The sequence below is a fragment of the Podarcis melisellensis genome (assembly GCF_964234715.1).
Source record: "Podarcis melisellensis genome assembly, chromosome: 2".
NCBI lineage: Eukaryota > Metazoa > Chordata > Lepidosauria > Squamata > Lacertidae > Podarcis > Podarcis melisellensis.
Genome location: NC_138529.1, coordinates 103,032,925 through 103,051,952, shown reverse-complemented (window position 1 = coordinate 103,051,952; position 19,028 = coordinate 103,032,925). Strand labels below are relative to the sequence as shown.

The 19,028-nt window shown below is 47.0% G+C and overlaps 1 protein-coding gene across 4 annotated transcripts; it reads left to right on the top strand.

Moving 5' to 3' along the window:
• Positions 1–270: 270 nt before the first annotated feature.
• IMPDH2 (inosine monophosphate dehydrogenase 2) lies at positions 271–18,998 on the top strand. Of its 4 annotated transcripts, XM_081902493.1 has the most exons (16): positions 271–496; positions 1,718–1,771; positions 4,794–4,842; positions 5,097–5,198; positions 5,963–6,037; positions 6,736–6,942; positions 8,219–8,306; positions 8,939–9,138; positions 9,575–9,665; positions 10,417–10,512; positions 10,957–11,028; positions 15,044–15,187; positions 16,350–16,494; positions 16,853–16,996; positions 17,246–17,329; positions 18,679–18,998. In XM_081902493.1, exons 1-16 carry the CDS (start codon positions 399–401, stop codon positions 18,698–18,700), a joined length of 1,671 nt encoding a protein of 556 aa, XP_081758619.1. In that variant the 5' UTR covers positions 271–398; the 3' UTR covers positions 18,701–18,998. The 4 variants fall into 4 exon arrangements, with proteins under 4 accessions (XP_081758619.1, XP_081758620.1, XP_081758621.1 ...); XM_081902494.1 differs by lacking the exon at positions 1,718–1,771 and having other exon boundaries at positions 272–496; XM_081902495.1 differs by lacking the exon at positions 10,957–11,028 and having other exon boundaries at positions 272–496.
• Positions 18,999–19,028: the final 30 nt, after the last annotated feature.

Below are 19,028 nucleotides of genomic sequence, written 5' to 3'. Positions count from 1 at the left end.
ACTCGTTACTTCGGGACACGAAGCGAGAGGAGGGGGAGGGGGTAAGAGGAAGGAGGGAGGTGAAGCCCGTCCAGCCTGCCGCGCATGAGCCCGCGCGGCCGCCGTAGCCCGCTTTCCCCCTCCCCGCCCCACCCACAAGGCAGAGTGGGGGCGGGGAGGAAGAGAAACACGCGCTGACGCCTCGCGGACGGAGCGGCGTGACGCAAGGACGCGTCGTCGTCTGGGGGCGGGGTTTCCTCCGCGCTCCGCTCTCTTGTACCCGGCGGCGCCGACGCTTGACTCTCTTGTCGGCGAGGGCGCGTGGCAGAAGAGGCAGAGCCTCGCGCGCGCTTTCTGCTTCTGAGGCCGCGAGGGAAGAAGCACACGCGGCTCGCTCGCACGCGCCCGCCTATCCACCCATGGCCGATTACCTGATCAGCGGCGGCACCGGCTACGTGCCCGACGACGGGCTCACGGCGCAGCAGATGCTCAACTGCGGAGATGGGCTCACCTACAAGTGAGGAGGCGCCTGGGAAGGCAGTGGGGCGGGGGTGGCAATGGGGTGGGTGGGGGGGTCGGCGCTACGTCTCCACCCGCCTCGAGGAATTGCCACAGGTTCTTCTTTTTTCTTTTAATGCTGGGGGGCATTTGATGCCCCTTGGGACCCCGCACGCGGAATTTGGGGGGGGTGTTTGTGTATTGCACCCGCGACATGCTATTACTACCCGAGGAAAGTGAAGGTTATAATGATGGCTTTGGCACGGGGTGAAGGAAAGTGGGGCTGGGGGTGCTCAAATAATAATAATAATAATAATAATCTGGGGGTGCTCAAATAATAATAATAATAATAATAATAATAATAATAATAATAATAATAATAATAATTTATTTATACCCCGCCCATCTGGCTGGGCTTCCCCAGCCAATCTGGGCGGCTTCCAGAAAAAATATTAAAAGACATCAAACAGTAAAAGCTTCCCTAAACATGAATGCTCGAATTAACCTTTCACCCCAGGGGGTTTCTCTGGGTCTTTGAAAAAGGATTTGCCGAGCCCCTAGGATTCCCCCCCCTCTCCCTACCCTCGCACTTTTGTCTATTTTGAAGCCGAGGGTGGTGCTAGTTCCAGTAGTAGGGGCAAATGTGCTTCTGCCCATTGCTCCCTATGGAGAAGCAGAGACTCTCGGCCTGCAACTTCAGAGAGAGAGAGAGTGTGTCCTGAGAGGCAGAACCCTCCGGCCTGAACATGCAGACCTTGTTTCTCTAGAACTTCCAGAAAGATCTCGTGGGGTAGATTCCTTTTTGCGTGGTAGTGCAGATAGCACAGTCGGTAGACCATGAGATTCTCAATCCCAGGGTTGTGGGTTCAAGCCCCATGTTGGATGAAGGATTCCTGCATCGCAGGGGGGCGGGCTAGATGATCCTCATGGTCCCTTCCGATTCTACAGTTCTTTGATTCTATATGAGATCACCTTTCTCAGTTCTTCATTGGGTGAGAGGAATGTGTCTGTTGGCTAGTACTGTATAAGTAGAACTGTTGACAAGTATCCCTCTTCCTGTGCGAGATGTTCCCTGAAAGCTCATGTTTGAGGAATCCTTTCTGCTTAGCGGATCTCTCCTCTCCCTCCCCTCCTTGGCCCTTGCTTTTTTTTTTACACTTCACCTTTGACATAATTCCTCAGAATAGTCAGGGTCTGTTGAATCCTGCACCCAGCAAGACCTTTTGTGTTTTTTATCTAGTAACTGCGCAGATGATCCCAGCCCTTGCGAGAGACCATGGAGCCAGAATATCATGTAACAGTTTCTCTGATTACACTTGTGTATCGGTGTATGTTCCTAAACCACCTGCTGGTCCTTATGACAAGTCTGAGCGTATTTAGTCATAATCCTTCTGTAAGAAGAAAGCCGTGAGCAGCATAGAATGTACTCCTGATCCAACTTCTTAAGAACATGAATCGGCAGTATAAAGTTGCTATCTTGTTAGAGTTGTATACCGTGAGTTTTTGGCGAGAGGAGGTTTTTATTTCCATTTTCCTGTCTCTTCCACCGCTTAGTCTCTTCCTATCCATGTGGAGACTCACATGATGCCAGGTGATCTGTGGTTGCACACAGCCTTCACGAGTTCCTCCCTAACTAGACGTGCAATATGAACCCTCTGAGAAACTTACTTGGAAATAATTCCTGCACGAGAAAGCTGACCCTCTTTTTAGCAGCCACAACCCCTCAGCCCTCCCCTTTTAGAGAACAGCAATCTATAAATAAATTATTTCTGTTTGGAAACAAACTTAGCAGTTGGAGAAGCAGCTTTTTTTTTTTTTTTAAGGACATGAGCAGTCACCTTCTACCCAGTGAAGTATGCCATAAAGGATGAGGGTAAACAAACTCAATCTGAATTTTGGCAAGATGGAGGTGCTGCGAGTGGGTGGTTCTCACTTGTACTATCTGGGCCAGTATTGCCAACACTATCAGCGGCTCTCCCTGGTTTCAGTTAGGAGTCTTTCCCTAACTTGGGAGACACTAGGGATTGAATCTGGGACATTTGACATGCAAGGCGGATGCTCTACCACTGTGCCTACAATCCGTCACCAAAGCTAGGGATCATAAGGAAGCTGCCTTATACCAAATCAGACCACTGGTCCTTCTAGCTTAGTATACACTGACTGGCAGCAGTTCTCCAGCATTTCAAACTAGGGTCTCTCTCCCAGCCCTTGCTAGGGATTGAACCAGAGTCCTTCTGCGTGCAAATCAGATGCTCTGCTACTGAGCTTATGGCTCTTCCCATTTCCTGAAAGTCAGTTGCTTCCTGGAAAAATAAAATAGTACAAGCTAATGCACACACATGGGACGTGGGTGGCGCTGTGGGTTGAACCACAGAGCCTAGGACTTGCCGATCAGAAGGTCGGCAGTTCGAATCCCCGTGGCGGGGTGAGCTCCCGTTGCTCGGTCCCTGCTCTTGCCAACCTAGCAGTTCGAAAGCACATCAAAGTGCAAGTAGATAAATAGGTACCACTTTGGCGGGAAGGTAAACGACGTTTCCGTGCGCTGCTCTGGTTTGCCAGAAGCGGCTTAGTCATACTGGCCACATGACCCGGAAGCTGTACAACAGCCCCCTCGGCCAGTAAAGCGAGATGAGCGCTGCAACCCCAGAGTCGGTCACGACTGGACCTAATGGTCAGGGGTCCCTTTACCTAATGCACACATATACCAATGCCTTTAAACTGTGTCTCGGTTCCACCAACATCGGGACATAAGGATCATGTTTCAGGATCAGACCAAGAGTCCCATCTCATCCAGCATTCTGTTTCCAACAGCAGTAAGCTTTTGGGGGGCTTACAAACAAGGCATGAGAGCAACAGCATTATCTATTTCAGTTGCTTCTGGCAACTGGTGCCAGCAGCACTTCCGTATGATACCCCTGGTATGTGGAAATTCCATTTAGATTTCCATGACTTAATAGCTGCTGGTAGAGAGGTAGTGAATGCAATAGGAAGGTCTTCACAGGTCTCCTGGAAGGTTTCCAAGTTGGGGACATGGCATCTGTTAAACATCAGCTAACTTTTTCCTGTAGAACATTTTGCTCGGGAGTTTCACAACTTTGTTTTCTTGGAGACTTTCCGGGGGGTGGGGGGCTAAATACAGCTGGGCATGCATGTGGTGGGGCTTGTTCTAACTTCTAAAACTCAGGAGATGCCAAAGATTCAAACCTCCGTGGAAGATTCCTGCTTTGATTTGCACGTGCGAAAGTATCTTACATTGTCAGACTTCTGGTCTGTCTGGCTCAGTATTGTTTAATCTCTGTGGTAGTAGCTCTCCCAGGGTCTCTAGCAAAACATTTTGCCCATCACGGCAACCCAACATTCTGTTAACGAGGCGGTTCCTGGCAGTAAATGAGAAACATTTTGCTGAGCTACAGGACCCTCTCTCAAACAGTACATAACGAGGTTTTAGGCTTGGTTGGGAGAAGCAGTAAGTTCAAGCAGAAGGCAATTGGTGCAATCAAACCACTTTACCTCTGCCCACTCATAGCCATCCCAGAGCTGTGTATTATGTGAAGTTGAATGACTAGAACTTTCAACTTGATTTCCCTCTGAAAAATGAAGCCAGTGAGGTTGGGGTACAGGAGCAAGGGCAGTCTGATGTTTCCCCTCTGCACCAAAGCCCTGATTCAAATCCCTTAACCTCCCAAGAGTGCTGTTAGATGTGGAAGGGAAACCATATGAACACTAAAATTGCGACTGTACAGTATATTTTTCTCCTACAAGTTTAAAAGTAGTTTGGGAGAAATTTGAGGAATTGCCTTGGGGGTAAAGGAACTTTGGCTCTCCAGATCAGTTGCTGAACTACAACTCCCATCGGCCCTGGCAAACATTGTCAATGTTCTTGGGTGATGGGAGATGTAGTTCATCAACATTGGGAGGCCTAAATGTTTCCTACATTTTTTAAACCCTTTCTCTTACCTGAGCCATGTTCCTGATCCAAATCTTCCCCTTGTAGGCACTGTTTCTTAAAGGAGGAAATTTTTGGGGGGGTTCCAATCACAGAACTTCAGGAGTTTCCCCAGGTGGTATTCAACTGAACTTTTCTCAATAGTAGACCCGCTGAAACTAATGATCATGACTAAGTTAGTTCCATTAATTTCAGTGGGTTTGCTCCGAATAGAACTTAGTTGAAAACCCCACACACAGGTACAGTCATTATTTGTCTCAGCAACGTGCTGCGGTGAACCACAAATTACATTATAAAGCCTTTTACTTGTTAAAAGTTCTGTATTAGGCTTCCAAAAATAATTTTTTTTCTTCTTTCCTTTGTTATTCAGCGATTTCCTTATACTCCCTGGCTACATAGACTTTACTGCAGACCAAGTGGTGAGTATGAGACTAAAGTTTGTATAATATATAAAATCAATGTCAAGAAGCAGGTGTGAAGTTGCGCTGTAGGAGATTCCTTTCTGTTTGTCTCTTTTTATAGTACTAACTGAGCGTTTTGGAATCTGCAGTGTTAGTTCTGCAGTTTTAGTTCTGATGGGTCACTAAGTGTGTGAAGGTGCGATGACAATGGTGCTTGAAAAGATCGCAAATAAAGCCGCCTGCTGTTTCAGCCAAATTCTCTTTCTTTTAAGGACCTGACTTCTGCTCTGACCAAGAAGATAACCCTGAAGACTCCCTTGGTATCCTCCCCTATGGACACTGTAACAGAGGCCTGCATGGCCATTGCAATGGCGGTAAGAAACCAGGGCAGAAGGGAGATAGAGCTTACCTTCGTTTAGAGTGCGGCATGTGTGTGTGAAAAGTTCTTGGAAAATCCCTGTGGGATATCAAGAACATTTTTCCTGAGATCATTTTGTCTGCAGTCCTAAACACACATTTTTAGGAATGAGGCCTGTTCAACACAGTAAGGCTTAATTCTTATTAAACATGCATGGCATTGTACTGTCAAAAACATATGGCCGTTCATTGTACTGTTAAAAACATATGGCCGTGTCTGTAATCATTTTTTCAATATTAGCCAGAAAAGTAGTAGTCCCTTCCAATTCTGCTTTTATGCTTTTTCCTACAGTATTTAAAATTCTTAGTATATCAGTTCTTAGCTGGGGGTTTTGTTTTTGTTTTAAATGCAGAGCCTTATTCTGCACAACAACAACAGTTTGGCTTGTGAGCCATTCCTGCTAACCTTCTCTCTGCCCTTGGTCAAAGGCAGCAAAGAAGTACAGTGGTACCTTGGTTTATGAACTTAATCCGTTCCGGAAGTCCGTTCTTAAACCAAGGCCTGCTTTCCCATAGCAGCGGGGAACTCAATTTACAAATGGAACACACTCAACAGGAAGCGGAACATGTTCTGCTCCCAAGGCAAAGTTCCCAAACCAAAACATCTACTTCCGGGTTTGCAGCGTTCTTAATCCAAGTTGTTCGTAAACTAAGCTGTTCTTAAACCAAGGTACCACTATTATTTCTGTTCCAACTTAAACTTCTTTCTGTATATTCTCAGCTCACAGGTGGAATTGGATTCATTCATCATAATTGTACCCCAGAATTCCAGGCCAACGAAGTACGGAAAGTTAAGGTAAAACCATCTTCTGTGTATACAAAAGTCTCTGGGGAGAGGGGTTTGATAACAGGTTTGGATATTGCCCAGCACTGCTTTGTGAGGTGGTATTCTGCTGTAGTCATAGTTTACTCACCTGTGCCTTTACCACAAACGTATGGCTGTATGATTAGGTGCCCTCTCCCCTCTTGTGTACAAGTCCCCGTCACCTCCCTTGGTTCTAATTATGTTAATAGTTGCATTTGCACCAACATTCATGGTGATTGATGTGGAACAGAGTTCACTTTGTAGCCGTGCTTTGAAATGCGTGCTGCTTGTTCACTAAGAATCTTGGCTGCTGGACTCTTAAAAGATGGTCCTGTTGCATTTGAGGTATACAGAAAGTTCTGACTGGTGTTTTGGCATGAACCCATAGTAGCTGTTGACGCCCTCAGTACATTCAGGCAAGATGCTTTGGTTTCCTGGATCCCTGTGATTCGGATGAACTGGGCATAGCAGGCTACCTGTCTTATTCTTTATTTCTGTACTTGCAGCTGTCTGGATGAGCCGTAATCATGTTTGAAAGCCACGCTCTACAATGCTGCAGTTACTTCTGGCCATTCCCCAGGAGAGTGCTGTCTGGCTCTGCAGACATCTGCTTCCCCCACTTCATATCTTTATGTAACTATTTTGTATGCAGCTCAAAATTCTCCTTCTGAATTCGTGTGTTGCTCCAGAAATACGAACAAGGATTTATCACAGACCCAGTGGTGCTGAGCCCCAAAGATCGCGTGCGAGATGTTTTCGAAGCGAAAGCCCGCCATGGCTTCTGCGGCATCCCTATAACAGATAATGGGAAGATGGGCAGCCAACTCGTGGGGATTATTTCATCCCGAGACATCGACTTTTTGAAGGAAGAAGAGCATGACCTGCCTCTCAGCGAGGTCAGTGGGGTTATTTCTTCTGGGATCAGTAAGCAGGGCTAGAACTTGTGCTGGGGCATTGTGTGGACCTCTAGCATTATTGTTTTTGCATTGGCCAAAGGAATTATGTTTAATGTCTTGGAGCACTAGAGCATAGCACAGGTTGGGGGTTTTTTTGCAACTTTTTCTGTTCGCCTGGCTCATTTCCCCTTGCATTGCATAACGAAAGCCTTCTGGAGCTAGCATTAGTGTAACCGCTGTATAGCTGGGCATTGGATTTCAGCAGTGCAACGTTCTGCAATGCCTTGGAGCCCGTTCTGCTCTCCTACGCTATCTTTAGGCTGTGCTGACACATCCAGCAGGTTGCACGCTGCCCAAGAGCGGCCTTAAATCATCTCTGATTACCCTCAAGTTGCGAGTGACATGCTTTGAAAAGAGCTCTGGAGAGATGTGAACTTCAGGGAGGGGGAGAGATGCTGAGCAAGGCTGGAAGCTTTTGTTTTCTGTTGCTCCTGTCTGGGTGAGACACTTTAAGGCCACTCTTCTCAGATTTCTTACTCTGGAAAGAGTCATGTGTGGAAGTTGATAGGAAGTAGTTTGAGGACTTGACTTGACTTGGGATCACGAATACAATTAAGCCTAGAAAATAACTGTTGAGTCTTAATGGCAGATAGCTCAACCGCTCATACTTTAAACGTAGGGTACATGAGCCACTGAGGTTGCAAACGTTTGTGGGTTGTAGTGTTTTCAGACTACAGTTGGAGGATTGTGTGATTTACTTTATTTAAATATTTATAAACCACACTTTCGTGGAAAACACAACAAGGCAGGGCACAGCATAAAAGCACACTGCCACTATTATACCAGGGCAAGCTTTAATAACATAGCAGTAAAACTGGTTGGTAAAAAAACAACACATTTTTATTTGCTGCCACTGACATTACGTTGCTTTTAGGTGGTTGGTTGTTACCGTATTTTAATGCTTTCTTGTTGTGAGCTGCCCAGAGAACGCTGTTACTGCATGGCATACAAATGATTTAAACAATAATAAATAATATTTCTGACCTGCACTATGATGTTCTCAAGTACCACTGCCCTTCTCCCTCTAGCAAAATGCTGTCAACCCTCCTTTAACTGTGAACAAAATAAAAATTCTGCGGCTGTTTGAGACTCTCCTGCAGCTCTCTGTGTTCCTTGAGACCCCATCTGAACATTTGTTCTTCTGCTACTCAGAATGGCTCAGTTTGGCCCAGGCACAGAGGACAGCGTCTTTACTTTGCTCTTTGATTTTCCCTAGATCATGACCAACCGGGAAGACCTCGTTGTAGCACCTGCAGGAGTTACGTTAAAAGAAGCTAATGAAATCTTGCAGAGGAGTAAGAAAGGTCAGTGGGAATAGATGTGTGGTATTCCGTGCATACTATGCTAAATCAGTGAACATGTGGCTCATCCCGTGTTTTAACCTCATAATTTGATATGCCAATGGTAATGGCACAATTACTTTCCACTCCTAGGGCATGAATTTTACCAGCGTCTTGAGCAAAGGCTTATAATGTGACCCAGAGGTGTCTCCCAAGTACCTTGAGCTAAGCCCAGTTTGCTTTGAGTGGAGAAGATCAGAGGTTCGAAGAATTGTCGTGCCCTTTGTGGGGGGAAATCAAAACGTCAGTGTAGTTAGTTGTACAGAGCTGCAGCTTCCAGGCTTAAACCCTTATTCTACAGTGGACTTGTTCAAGTGCCTTGTTTAAGTCATGACCTCTTCCGCCTTGGATTCTCAATAAGGGGCAGCATCTTCCCTTTTCTTTCTCTGTATTTTGGTCAGTTTGAATATTCTGTGAATAGGTGCCTGACAACGCAGACTGATTAATGGGCTTGTGGACTTCAGGCTTTGCATTTATCTATTGCTCCAGTTTACTTTGATCGTTATTTTTGCCGCTGAAAAATCAAAACAAAAGCAGATGAAAAACCTTCGGGAAGAGTTAAAATTGCAACTCAGAGATAACTTTTGGCATTGCAGGAAAACTGCCCATCGTTAACGAGAAGGGGGAGTTGGTGGCCATAATTGCACGCACAGACCTGAAGAAGAATCGGGACTACCCGCTTGCGTCAAAAGATGCCAAGAAGCAGCTGCTCTGTGGGGCTGCCATTGGGACCCATGAGGATGACAAATACCGTCTTGACTTACTAGTGCAAGCTGGTGTGGACGTTGTTGTTCTGGTGAGTCCTAGGGGTGGTGAGCGAGTTTTAGTAGTACGCAGTAGGGGTGATGCCTTTTTTAGTGCAATCTGGACTTTTCTATGTGGAGCTGATTTCGTTGATTGTGTGCAGAGGGGGTCTTGTCTGGAGCTCCTGCCCACCTAGCAGTTCGAAAGCACCCCTAAGTGCAAGTAGATAAATAGTTACTGCTTTCTAGCGGGGAAGGTAAACGGCGTTTCCGTGTGCTGCACTGGTGCCGGCTCGCCAGAGCAGCTTCGTCACGCTGGCCAGGTGACCCGGAAGTGTCTCCGGACAGCGCTGACCCCCGGCCTCTTAAGTGAGATGGGACGTGAGTCGGACACGACTGGCCCGTACGGGCAGGGGTACCTTTACCTTTACCTTTTACTCTGATGAAAAGCAAGGTTCTAGACCTCATTCCTCTTCTTTTTAATCCCAGGATTCTTCTCAGGGGAATTCTATCTTCCAAATCAACATGATCAAATACATCAAGGAGAAATACCCTGAGCTGCAGGTCATTGGAGGCAACGGTAACAAGATGTTTGCTAATATAAACTTTAAAATGTGGTCGTGTTCTTTGGGTTGTAAAACGGACTTGTAAATAAATCTACAGAAGTTTCTAGCTTTTTGGCTCCCCTCCCCCCAAAAAACCCCCACTAGCTGGCTGGAGGCTGGCAGAGGAGAGATGAAGGGCTTTCTCCAACAGCCCACGGGCTGGCAGTGATAGAGAGAGACAGAAAAAAGGGGATTCCCCATTCACTTTTGGCTCTGGGGCGACTCTGCTGCCATGCAGCCCCTGAGGAAATGCAGCCCTCGACAAAAGAATAGGCTCCAAGCCCTTTTTTTAAAGTCATGAGTGCAACCATCGGTACCTCCAAATCCTAAGCTTGCTAGAATGCCACAAATAAAAACATGGAATTCAGCAAGACACACTTTTCACACCAGACAAAACCTCTGGTGTAACCAGAGGTCAAACATCTGGCATTCCCTAACCTCCTTCTCTGAATTAACAAAAGAAGGCACTTTGGTTGTACAGGTTGTTTCCTTCTCTTGTTAACACCATCACATTGGTGAGATGGCCGAAGGCCGGCCAGCCAGCAAGAAGTGGAATCCGAGCCTGCCCTTTTCAGCTGAGATTGCAGTGGCTTCATCTGTGCTAAGCCGGTCCTATCTCTTTGGAAGGGAAAACGTCACTGTCGCAAGCGCAGGGTGACGGAGACCGGTTTTCTATCTCTTCCCCCTCCCTTCCCCCATTTCATAATATTTTCCTCCTTTTCCTAGTGGTGACGGCGGCTCAGGCGAAGAACTTGATTGACGCCGGGGCCGATGCCCTGAGGGTCGGCATGGGCAGCGGTTCCATCTGCATCACGCAAGAAGGTATTCAGTTCCCGCTGCAGATCATTAACACATTCTCTTCCCCAGTGCCTTGTTTAAAGAACCTAATCGTAGCCCTCCAGAAGCACTAGCCCAGTGCCTGGAAAGGAGGGGAATTGTATCTGGTCCATTGAGTCCTTCCCATTCTGAGGTGGGCTTCTGCCCTTTTGCCATGCCAGTAGTACAGAGGCTGTCCCTGTGAGCAACCAGGACAGAGGAGTTGTGACTCTGAGCATGCAGCAGGTTAATTGTGTATAAAGTCAGCAATGGAACAGAGAGGAGAGATGTGCTGGGCTGCCTGGCCAGGGCCAATTCTGTACTAATGGAGCGCAGCCCGACTGCACAGTGCCAGCATGCTGGCGTTGTGTCAGCTCTTCAGGGCGTCCTCCTGGTTCCCGAGCTGCTTCCCTCTTACCTCTAAACTGTATGTGTTTTTGTCTTGTTCAGCTGCTCCAAAGATCCCTCCAGACCTAAAGTCCCACAGCCCCAAATGCCCTTCCACAGTCACTGGCACCTATAGTAAGTCATTGCCCCCTTCCCCTCACCCCTTAATTTTGTGCCTTGGAGCAAGGCTTTGATTGGCTGCCCATTGCCCCGCCCCCCCTGCTTGTTTTGAGAATAATCTAGTTGTAGACGCACTTGGGGTTTTGTGGCTTTGGATACTGGTTGTTAAAGCTGAGACACACTCTTGATTCTGAGCCTTTCCTAAAGCAGGGTTTCAAAGTTGCCCTTAATGGTACTAGCTGGAGTTCTTTCTCTCTTCTTAAATCCAGGACTGTATGGATTTTTTTAAAAAATGACATTGACTGCTTCCTTTCGCTTGGTGGGCAAAGGTGCCATAATTAACGGCACGTTAACGGCAGCAGCTGTGATTCTACAAGTTAAATTAACTAAATTCCAACCACATATACAAAATAGGTAAATTGAAATTTTCAGGGGGTTAATTAGATTGACTGCTGTTACCAGTACGGTTGGCGGGGATTGTTTACATTTACTAGGAAGATCCCAGTTTCATGCAGGGTAGCCTTAGCTTGCCTGAGTATTTTCCTTTATAACGATGGAAGGATTTTGTCTTGCACTGATGACCATATCCATATTGCAGCATTGATAGTGGATAAGAAACCTTTTTAACGATGCTCAATTTCAGCCTACTTTAGGTAATTCTAAGCCTTTATTGTGAGTAAATTAGGTGATCATTTCTAGGCAGATTCTTAAGTATTTGAAAACCACAGTCCCTGTCCTGTATGTTCCCCATCCTTAGTGCATGGTAGTTGTTTTTACCTACCTACGGGCTTGTCTACACAGCTTTAAAGTGCCCCCAAAGTAGCCGCGTGGAAAAGGGCTTTAGCTACCATTCTACACAGATGAATGAGAGCTTCCTTTTTGGGCATGGAGATTCTCCGTGGGAAGTGGGAATAGCCTTTCCCCCAGAACACCGGCTGCTCTCCTGTTTGCTTGCCACAGGGAATACCAGTAGCGTTCCATAGGGAAGATATGCTCATTTTTCCTTGTAATTGGTTGCCATGAGAGGACTTAGCTCCTTCTCTTGTCCCATACAGAACTAGCTCATTCTCTTTTAAAGAGCTAGATCTGTTATGAAGTCAAAGTTGCTGTTTTTAAAAGTGCAAACAGTCATTTCAGGTATCGGCCTGATTTGGGGGAAAAAGCATTTGGTGCCAGATTTCTGTAACAGCCCAAGAACTATAATTTCTGCTCACCTGACAGACAGCAAGCACAGCTTCCCACGTGCATTTTCAGGTTTCTTTTCCATGTGCATGTGTATTTTTTTTGGATCCCAGCTGTGGTAGTCAACACAGTTATGGACTTTATATCCCTGACATGTCTCTTTGAGGTTTTTGACACAGTTGCAATCAGGGCTCTGGGCAGGTTAGTCCAGTAAAAATTCAGCATTGCCCACTCTGGACCTCTTATCTCTTTAAGGTCAATATGGCAACAAATGTCTGATACATGCATGGTGTAATATTAACCTGCTTCCAAGTCGGAGACTTTGACAAACGTGAAGGCGGCAGAGAGACTTGTAGCGCCATAAAGCCACCATTTTTTTTTGTTACGGTTTAAACGTTTGTGTCCACTTCACATGCCCAGAAAGTGACAATTGGTTAATTTTATTTATTTATTGAATTTGTTTACCACCCTTCCATCCGAAGATAACAGGGCGGTTCACAACATAAAAACACAAAATGAGAACACAAAGTACATAATGAAACAGAAACAGACCAATAACACACATATACACACCCTCCCACAAACACATTTACAAGGTCATAGAGTGTTAATCGGCCAATGGCCTGGTTGAAGAGAAACATTTTCACTTGGTGCCCAAGGATGTATTGAAGGCTCCAGACAAGCAACCCCCACCCCGGGAGAGCATTCCTCAAATCCGCAATTGCTTTTGCATTATTATAACTGTCAGAGTTCAGGATACGGAGCAATAGCTATACAATGAAGTTGCTAGTTGCAGTAGCAGAACCTTCATATTGTAGGTTCCAGTTGCAATCTTTATATCTCTGTATTAAAGGATCTTGAGAAGCTGAGCTAGGAAGAACCTTTTCCTGAGACTCTGGAAAACTGCCACCGGTCAGTGTAGATCAGTGAGACCTCTGGGCATAGGACGGTATATAAATTCTAATAATAATAGACTACCAACGGGCTAGGAAAGGTGCAGCCTCAAGATAATATAACCAGCTATCTAACAGGGTTACCAGCTGGTTTGTGATGACCCAAGAACCCAACAATCTCATTTTAATCTGTTATGGCTCTTAAATGCAGTAAGAGTTTGTGAGCATATACTCCCAGGCAACTCTCTTAAGCAAGGCGGCAGGCTTCAAAGGGAGAGCGAGAAAAGGGGTGTTTGCATCTGCTTTAGGCCTGATTGCAACCAGTATGTGGTCCTGGAACTCCTCATTCCAGGGATTATGGTCCTCGACTTCAAAAACGTTGCCCACCCCTGCTTTACGACAATGACGAGTTTGTCTAATAAAAGACCAGGCTTGCCCATCTTTTGATTTATCTCTTATTCTGTGGAACTCCGAACGGCAGCGACGTTACCGTACCAGATTATTACGGCAAATTTCAAACCCTGCTTTGGAAGTCAACACCTGTGCAAGGCACTAGGTTGTAGGACTGTGTCTTGCTCCCTGGTGCCAACATGTTAATTCATAAAGGGCTGGTCTCAGTGTACAGTTCTGTACACCATTGTTGCAAAGGTCGGTTACGCACATGACCTGGTTCCTACGACCAGAGTATAGGGTGGGTGTTTATGTATGTATGGAACAAACTGCTTCATTGGCTTGTCGGTCAAACGCTGCTCTCAACATTAGGCAGCCTCAGCAAAAGCGAGACCACCTCTTTAGCACTAACACTGTTTCATCTTTTTGGCAGCCCATTTCATGATTGATTTGAGTTCCAGTTCAATGCAGTTGATTTCAGTGAATTTGAAACTCGCATTTCCTAGAATGGACGAGATTCCCTTTCCGGGCTGCCTGTACTGAGCCCTAGAAAGTGAAGGGGAATGGATGAAACAACAGATGAGCTGGTGCAAAAAGTGGCTTGTGTCTGGCTCGGTTTCTTGGTGAAGCCCTGAGTTAGCTCTGGCGGTGCAGATAGCAACCCTGAAACCCTGCATTCAACGGGACGTTTGCACTCTTTGACTAATCTTGCATGGTCACAATCTCATCTGGTACACTTATTCTAATCGTGGCAGAGAAAAGCCTCCCAGTTATTTGTGAAGCGTGGGGGGAAAGGAAGCCCTCTTGGGAAGAAAGGGTGGTACACTTCTGGCAAGAGTTTTTGCATGTCCTTGGCTGTGCGGTATGCATCGCTTCCAGAATGCACATCCCAAGTGGCACGTGGGTGGAAACAGCGAGCAAATCCGGGACAAATTGATGAAATTGAGCACAGAAGAGCTCCTATTGACACATGGGGTGTGTTCTGCAGGAATCCTTCATTTGAGGAACGTTCACTTCCTGTACCATCTTGTGCTTTCGATGGAAACAGTGAGGTCTATACACAGCCGCCCTGTGTGCCAGGAGATAGCTGGCTTGGTAATAACTCCCATGTGAGCCCTCGTGTCCTCTCCACCAAGCATAAACAGGGCTTTTGTTATATTCCAAATGTTTCTAGTATTCCGGTTGGATGCCACATGCAAGCAAGGTCAGTGGGACTCAAGACTGCATGGATTTTTATCTGCTCTATGGGCTATCAGCCTGCGGGCTGTTCCAAAAGCCTTCCCTGGCCATTGGAGCAGCGCACACATGCTCCATATGTTAGTTACATCAGGGTTCCCCCCACTCTTATGCCTTCACATCTCAATTTTAGTTGCATTCTGGGATGAAGATCTGGAGGGTGCTTCCCCTGCAGGCTGACTTGCTTTGCTCTGCCTCATACTTAAAGGCAGTAGCTGGAAGAAGCCATGTGCCTTTCTAAAACTTTGCGTGCTGAAGATGGGGATTCCGTCAAAGGCCAGACTCTGATTGTTCTTCTGCTTCTTCTTCTTCTGTCTCTCTGGATTTAGTCCTGGCATGCGGGAGGCCTCAGGCCACAGCAGTCTACAAAGTGTCCGAGTACGCCCGGAGGTTTGGCGTGCCGGTGATTGCGGATGGCGGCATCCAGACTGTTGGGCACATCGCCAAGGCTCTGGCGCTTGGCGCTTCCACAGGTGAGATGGCAATGGCGGTCGACTTGGATTTCACTGAGATCTTGCAACGCTTGGTTGTGCACCAGGGAACTCTGCCACTGCCTCCAGATGTGCTGTGTCAGACACATCTGTCCTGCATGGGGCAGCTGGTTTCTAGGTAGAGCAGGTGAAACAACTATAAGTTGTGTTGCATTAATGCACTGCTGTGGGGAATACTGGTGTTAAACCTGTGTGTACCTCTGGGAAACCAGATTGGGCAAGATTTCCCAGTGCTTGGAGGTGTGTGAATGCCCGTATAAGAAACGCCCGGGATGATAGAGCGAAGGGCAGGTGATAAATGAAATTTTTAAAAAACATTTCCACTGTGAGAGAGGCTTGTGCGACACTTAAAAGTTTCCTCCAGTGATTATAATGCCTTACGGCAGTGTTTCTCAACCTTGGGTCCCCAGATGTTGTTGGACTACAAGTCCCATCATCCCTGAGCTCTGGCCTTGCTAGCTAGGGGTGATGGGAGTTGTAGTTCAACAACATCTGGAGACCCAAGGTTGAGAAAGGCTGCCTTAAGGAATGTGTTGCCCTCCAGATGCTGCAGGATTACAGCTGCTGTCGTCCCTGACCGTTGGCCAAGCCGGATGGGCTGGGATTAGGCTGCCAGAAATATCTGGAGGGCCACAGGTTCCCAGCCCTGCCTGATAAAGCTGTAGAAACGTTTCAAAAATTGCAATAGAGCAGGCGTTGGCAGTCACACAAGCAGTTTCAGCTTAAAGCTGTAATACTCTAAATAGCACAGGTAGCTGCCATGCAGATGTGTCCTAGGCAGCAGCAGTGTTTCAACATTGCTCAGAGTGGGCTTTCCTCGGTGAAGGAAGCCCCATTCCAGACTGGTGGCATACAAACCCTTGGGAGCTAGTGGGAGGCTGGATCGGGGCCAGGTTGGCTTGTGCTGAATGTAGCATCTCCTTAAGTACATAAAGGAAGTGGAGGTTGGTCTGTTGGATCCCAGCTCTGCCCAAAACCACACACACACACATGGGCTAGATCACATGAATGTTTTACCTAGCCAGCATCAAAGTTTACACCCCAACCCCTCTAGAGCAGACTGGAAGTGCAAGCCCAGTTCCGCATTGCTTTGCTTTCCCTAGAACGTCACACCATTTGCTCTTGCTGTCTTCGTTGGCTTTAGTGATGATGGGCTCGCTCCTGGCCGCCACAACCGAAGCCCCTGGGGAGTATTTCTTTTCCGATGGGATCAGGCTGAAGAAGTACCGGGGCATGGGGTCACTTGATGCCATGGACAAGAACCTGGGCAGCCAGAATAGATACTTCAGGTAGGAGATGTGTATCCTTAACAGAGGGACTGCTTGAATGGTACCAGGCTGGGTTGCATAAGCTAAATAATGCATGCAGATTGCGGAAGATAATAAAACCGACATTCGCCGCTGCCGCTTCACCTCCATGGAATTTTCTCCCACTGGAGGCTTTTCAGACTCTTGCTTCGATGGCGTTTCAGAAGCAAGCCCAGATTTTTCTATCTGGGGCAGGCATCTGGTGACTTAGGCAGAGGACTTGCAGTGCACCCTTCCTTGTTTTCACCATAAACATTTATTTCCTGCCATCTCTGGAAAAAGCTTGCAAGCCCAGTTCTGCGTTTCTCACAAGCCTTTTCTTGTTCTTTGTGATTCTCAGTGAGACAGATAAAATTAAAGTGGCACAGGGGGTCTCTGGCGCTGTGCAAGACAAGGGCTCCATTCACAAGTTCATGCCGTACCTGATTGCTGGCATCCAGCACTCCTGCCAGGATATCGGAGCCAAGAGTCTAACGCAAGTGAGGTGAGAGCTTTCTGCGCCGCCGCTACCCCAGCAAATCTTGTATACTTTGGGATAATGTATGCTGAAGGCATGTGAGCAAGCCACATACAATCTATCAGGCAGACCATGCCTGCCCCTCACTTCCATGATTGGCCCATGTGGGTTGGTCAGCCCACACCATGGTTCCCATCCTGTATTGTTGCAAGAATGCGTCTCTTAGTAGGGAAACAGGAACAATCTGTCACCCGTCTCTTGACTTTTTATCGCCAGGGCCATGATGTATTCTGGAGAGCTGAAATTTGAAAAGAGGACAGCATCTGCCCAAGTAGAAGGAGGGATTCATGGCCTCCATTCGTAAGTTTTTCTGTGCAACTGATCCATCTTGAGTAAGCAGAGCACTTAGCAAACAGGGAAATTAGAAAAGAAAAGTGTGTCTCCTGGCTGCCAGGCTGAAAGCAGCCTGTGGCCAGAACCAATTAGGATCCCAAAGGATCCTGAGTGCAGGGAAGTGTCTGAGGTGCTTTAGACACTTCCAAGAAGGAACTAACCCAGCAATTACTTTCAATTCTGATGTTTCTTAATACCTTCTGAAGCAGAACTAGCACAAGGCCGTGTTTGCACCTATGGACAAATATCAAAGCAGAAAGGGGCTGCGTTTGTTAGAAAACACCCTGAACTGATCAGAGAGGGCCAGATAGTCTCTGTCCTGTTGAGGCTAGGCCCTTGTTATGTTTGGATTTTTTAGAATTGTGGAGTATAGTGGTACCTTGGTTCTCGAACGGCTTAGTTGTCAAACAAATCGGCTCCCGGAGGATACCGCAAACCTGGAAGTGTGTGTTCTGGTTCGCAAGCACTTTTTAGAAGCTGAATGCCTGACGCGGCTTTCGCTTGAGCACAGGAAGCTCCTGCAGCCAATCAGAAGCCGTGCCTTGGTTTTCGAACGGTTTTGGGAGTCGGAAGAGACTCCCAGAATGGGTTAAGTTTGAGAACCAAGGTACCGCTGTACTTCTTAACGGCACTATACAGTGGTACCTTGGTTTACAACCATAATACGTTCCGGAGGTCCGGTTGTAAACCGAAACAGGTTGCAACCCAAGGTGCACTTTCGCCAATGGGGCCTCCAAAAGGGGGGAGGGGGGTTTGTAATAAAAAAGAGAAAGGGTGTAGTCCAAAAAAAGGGACATGCACTTCTGGGTTTGATGTGGTTGTAATCCAAAACGGTTGCAAACCAAGTACCACTGTAAGTAGTTTACAGGTCACGAGGGTGTGCTTCTTACACCCAATACTAGTACGTAATTGGAGGTGGAGACCGTGTGAAGATGCAGTCAATTGCACTGAAGCAAGCCTACCGTTATGCTGCAACCTGCAAATGTATGGTAGTGAAAACAGTAGGGTTCTTTCTTTTGCAGCAGGGTCTAAATCCGGAGCATGCTTCTGCTCTGGATTGGAGCCCATGGCAGGAGTTAGTTCCGAGCAGAAAATAAATTTTAAAAGCATTGGGTTCGAGCTGACATTGTGAATGGAGAGTCGAGGACAAGGGCCAAGACTGCCGCCCACGTCTTCCTTTCCTTTAAAATGGCTCCTGAGGGAGTGGAATTAAGGAGGAGACCCCTATCTAATTCCATTTGGTAAAAGAGAGCAATAATTTGCTACTTCTGGTGAACAGTGCGCAACTTCAGCTTTCTTTTCCTTCTCTTGCCTAGGTATGAAAAACGCCTTTTCTGATGAAAGTCCCTTGCGCTTTTCCCGAGCCTCATTTTTGCCCTGTGGTGCCTGACCTTTGCTGCCATGATCATGAACTGCTCCCTTCACAGAAGTGCCATTTTGCCGGAGGGGTGGAGCTGCCTGCTGCTCCCCCTTCGCATTATATCAGCCGCTTTGACCAAGGGGCTGAAGGTAAAACGCATCAGCCTATTCCAGAAGTGTCAGCTGAACGAGGCTCTGGAGAGGGGTCCTGTGTCTCTGTCTCTGTATTTCTTTTTTTACAATAAAACAAAGAGGCAGGAAAGCCTCTTCCAACTTCTTCCTTGTGCAATTACAGCTATTTGGCAGG

Excerpts from the sequence above, each read along its gene's own strand:
- IMPDH2 (XM_081902493.1), top strand. The coding sequence starts at position 399 with ATGGCCGATTACCTGATCAGCGGCGGCACCGGCTACGTGCCCGACGAC. Across the intron at positions 5,199-5,962 it reads GCATGGCCATTGCAATGGCG|CTCACAGGTGGAATTGGATT; the intron begins GTAAGAAACCAG and ends GTATATTCTCAG. Across the intron at positions 17,330-18,678 it reads GGGATTCATGGCCTCCATTC|GTATGAAAAACGCCTTTTCT; the intron begins GTAAGTTTTTCT and ends TCTCTTGCCTAG.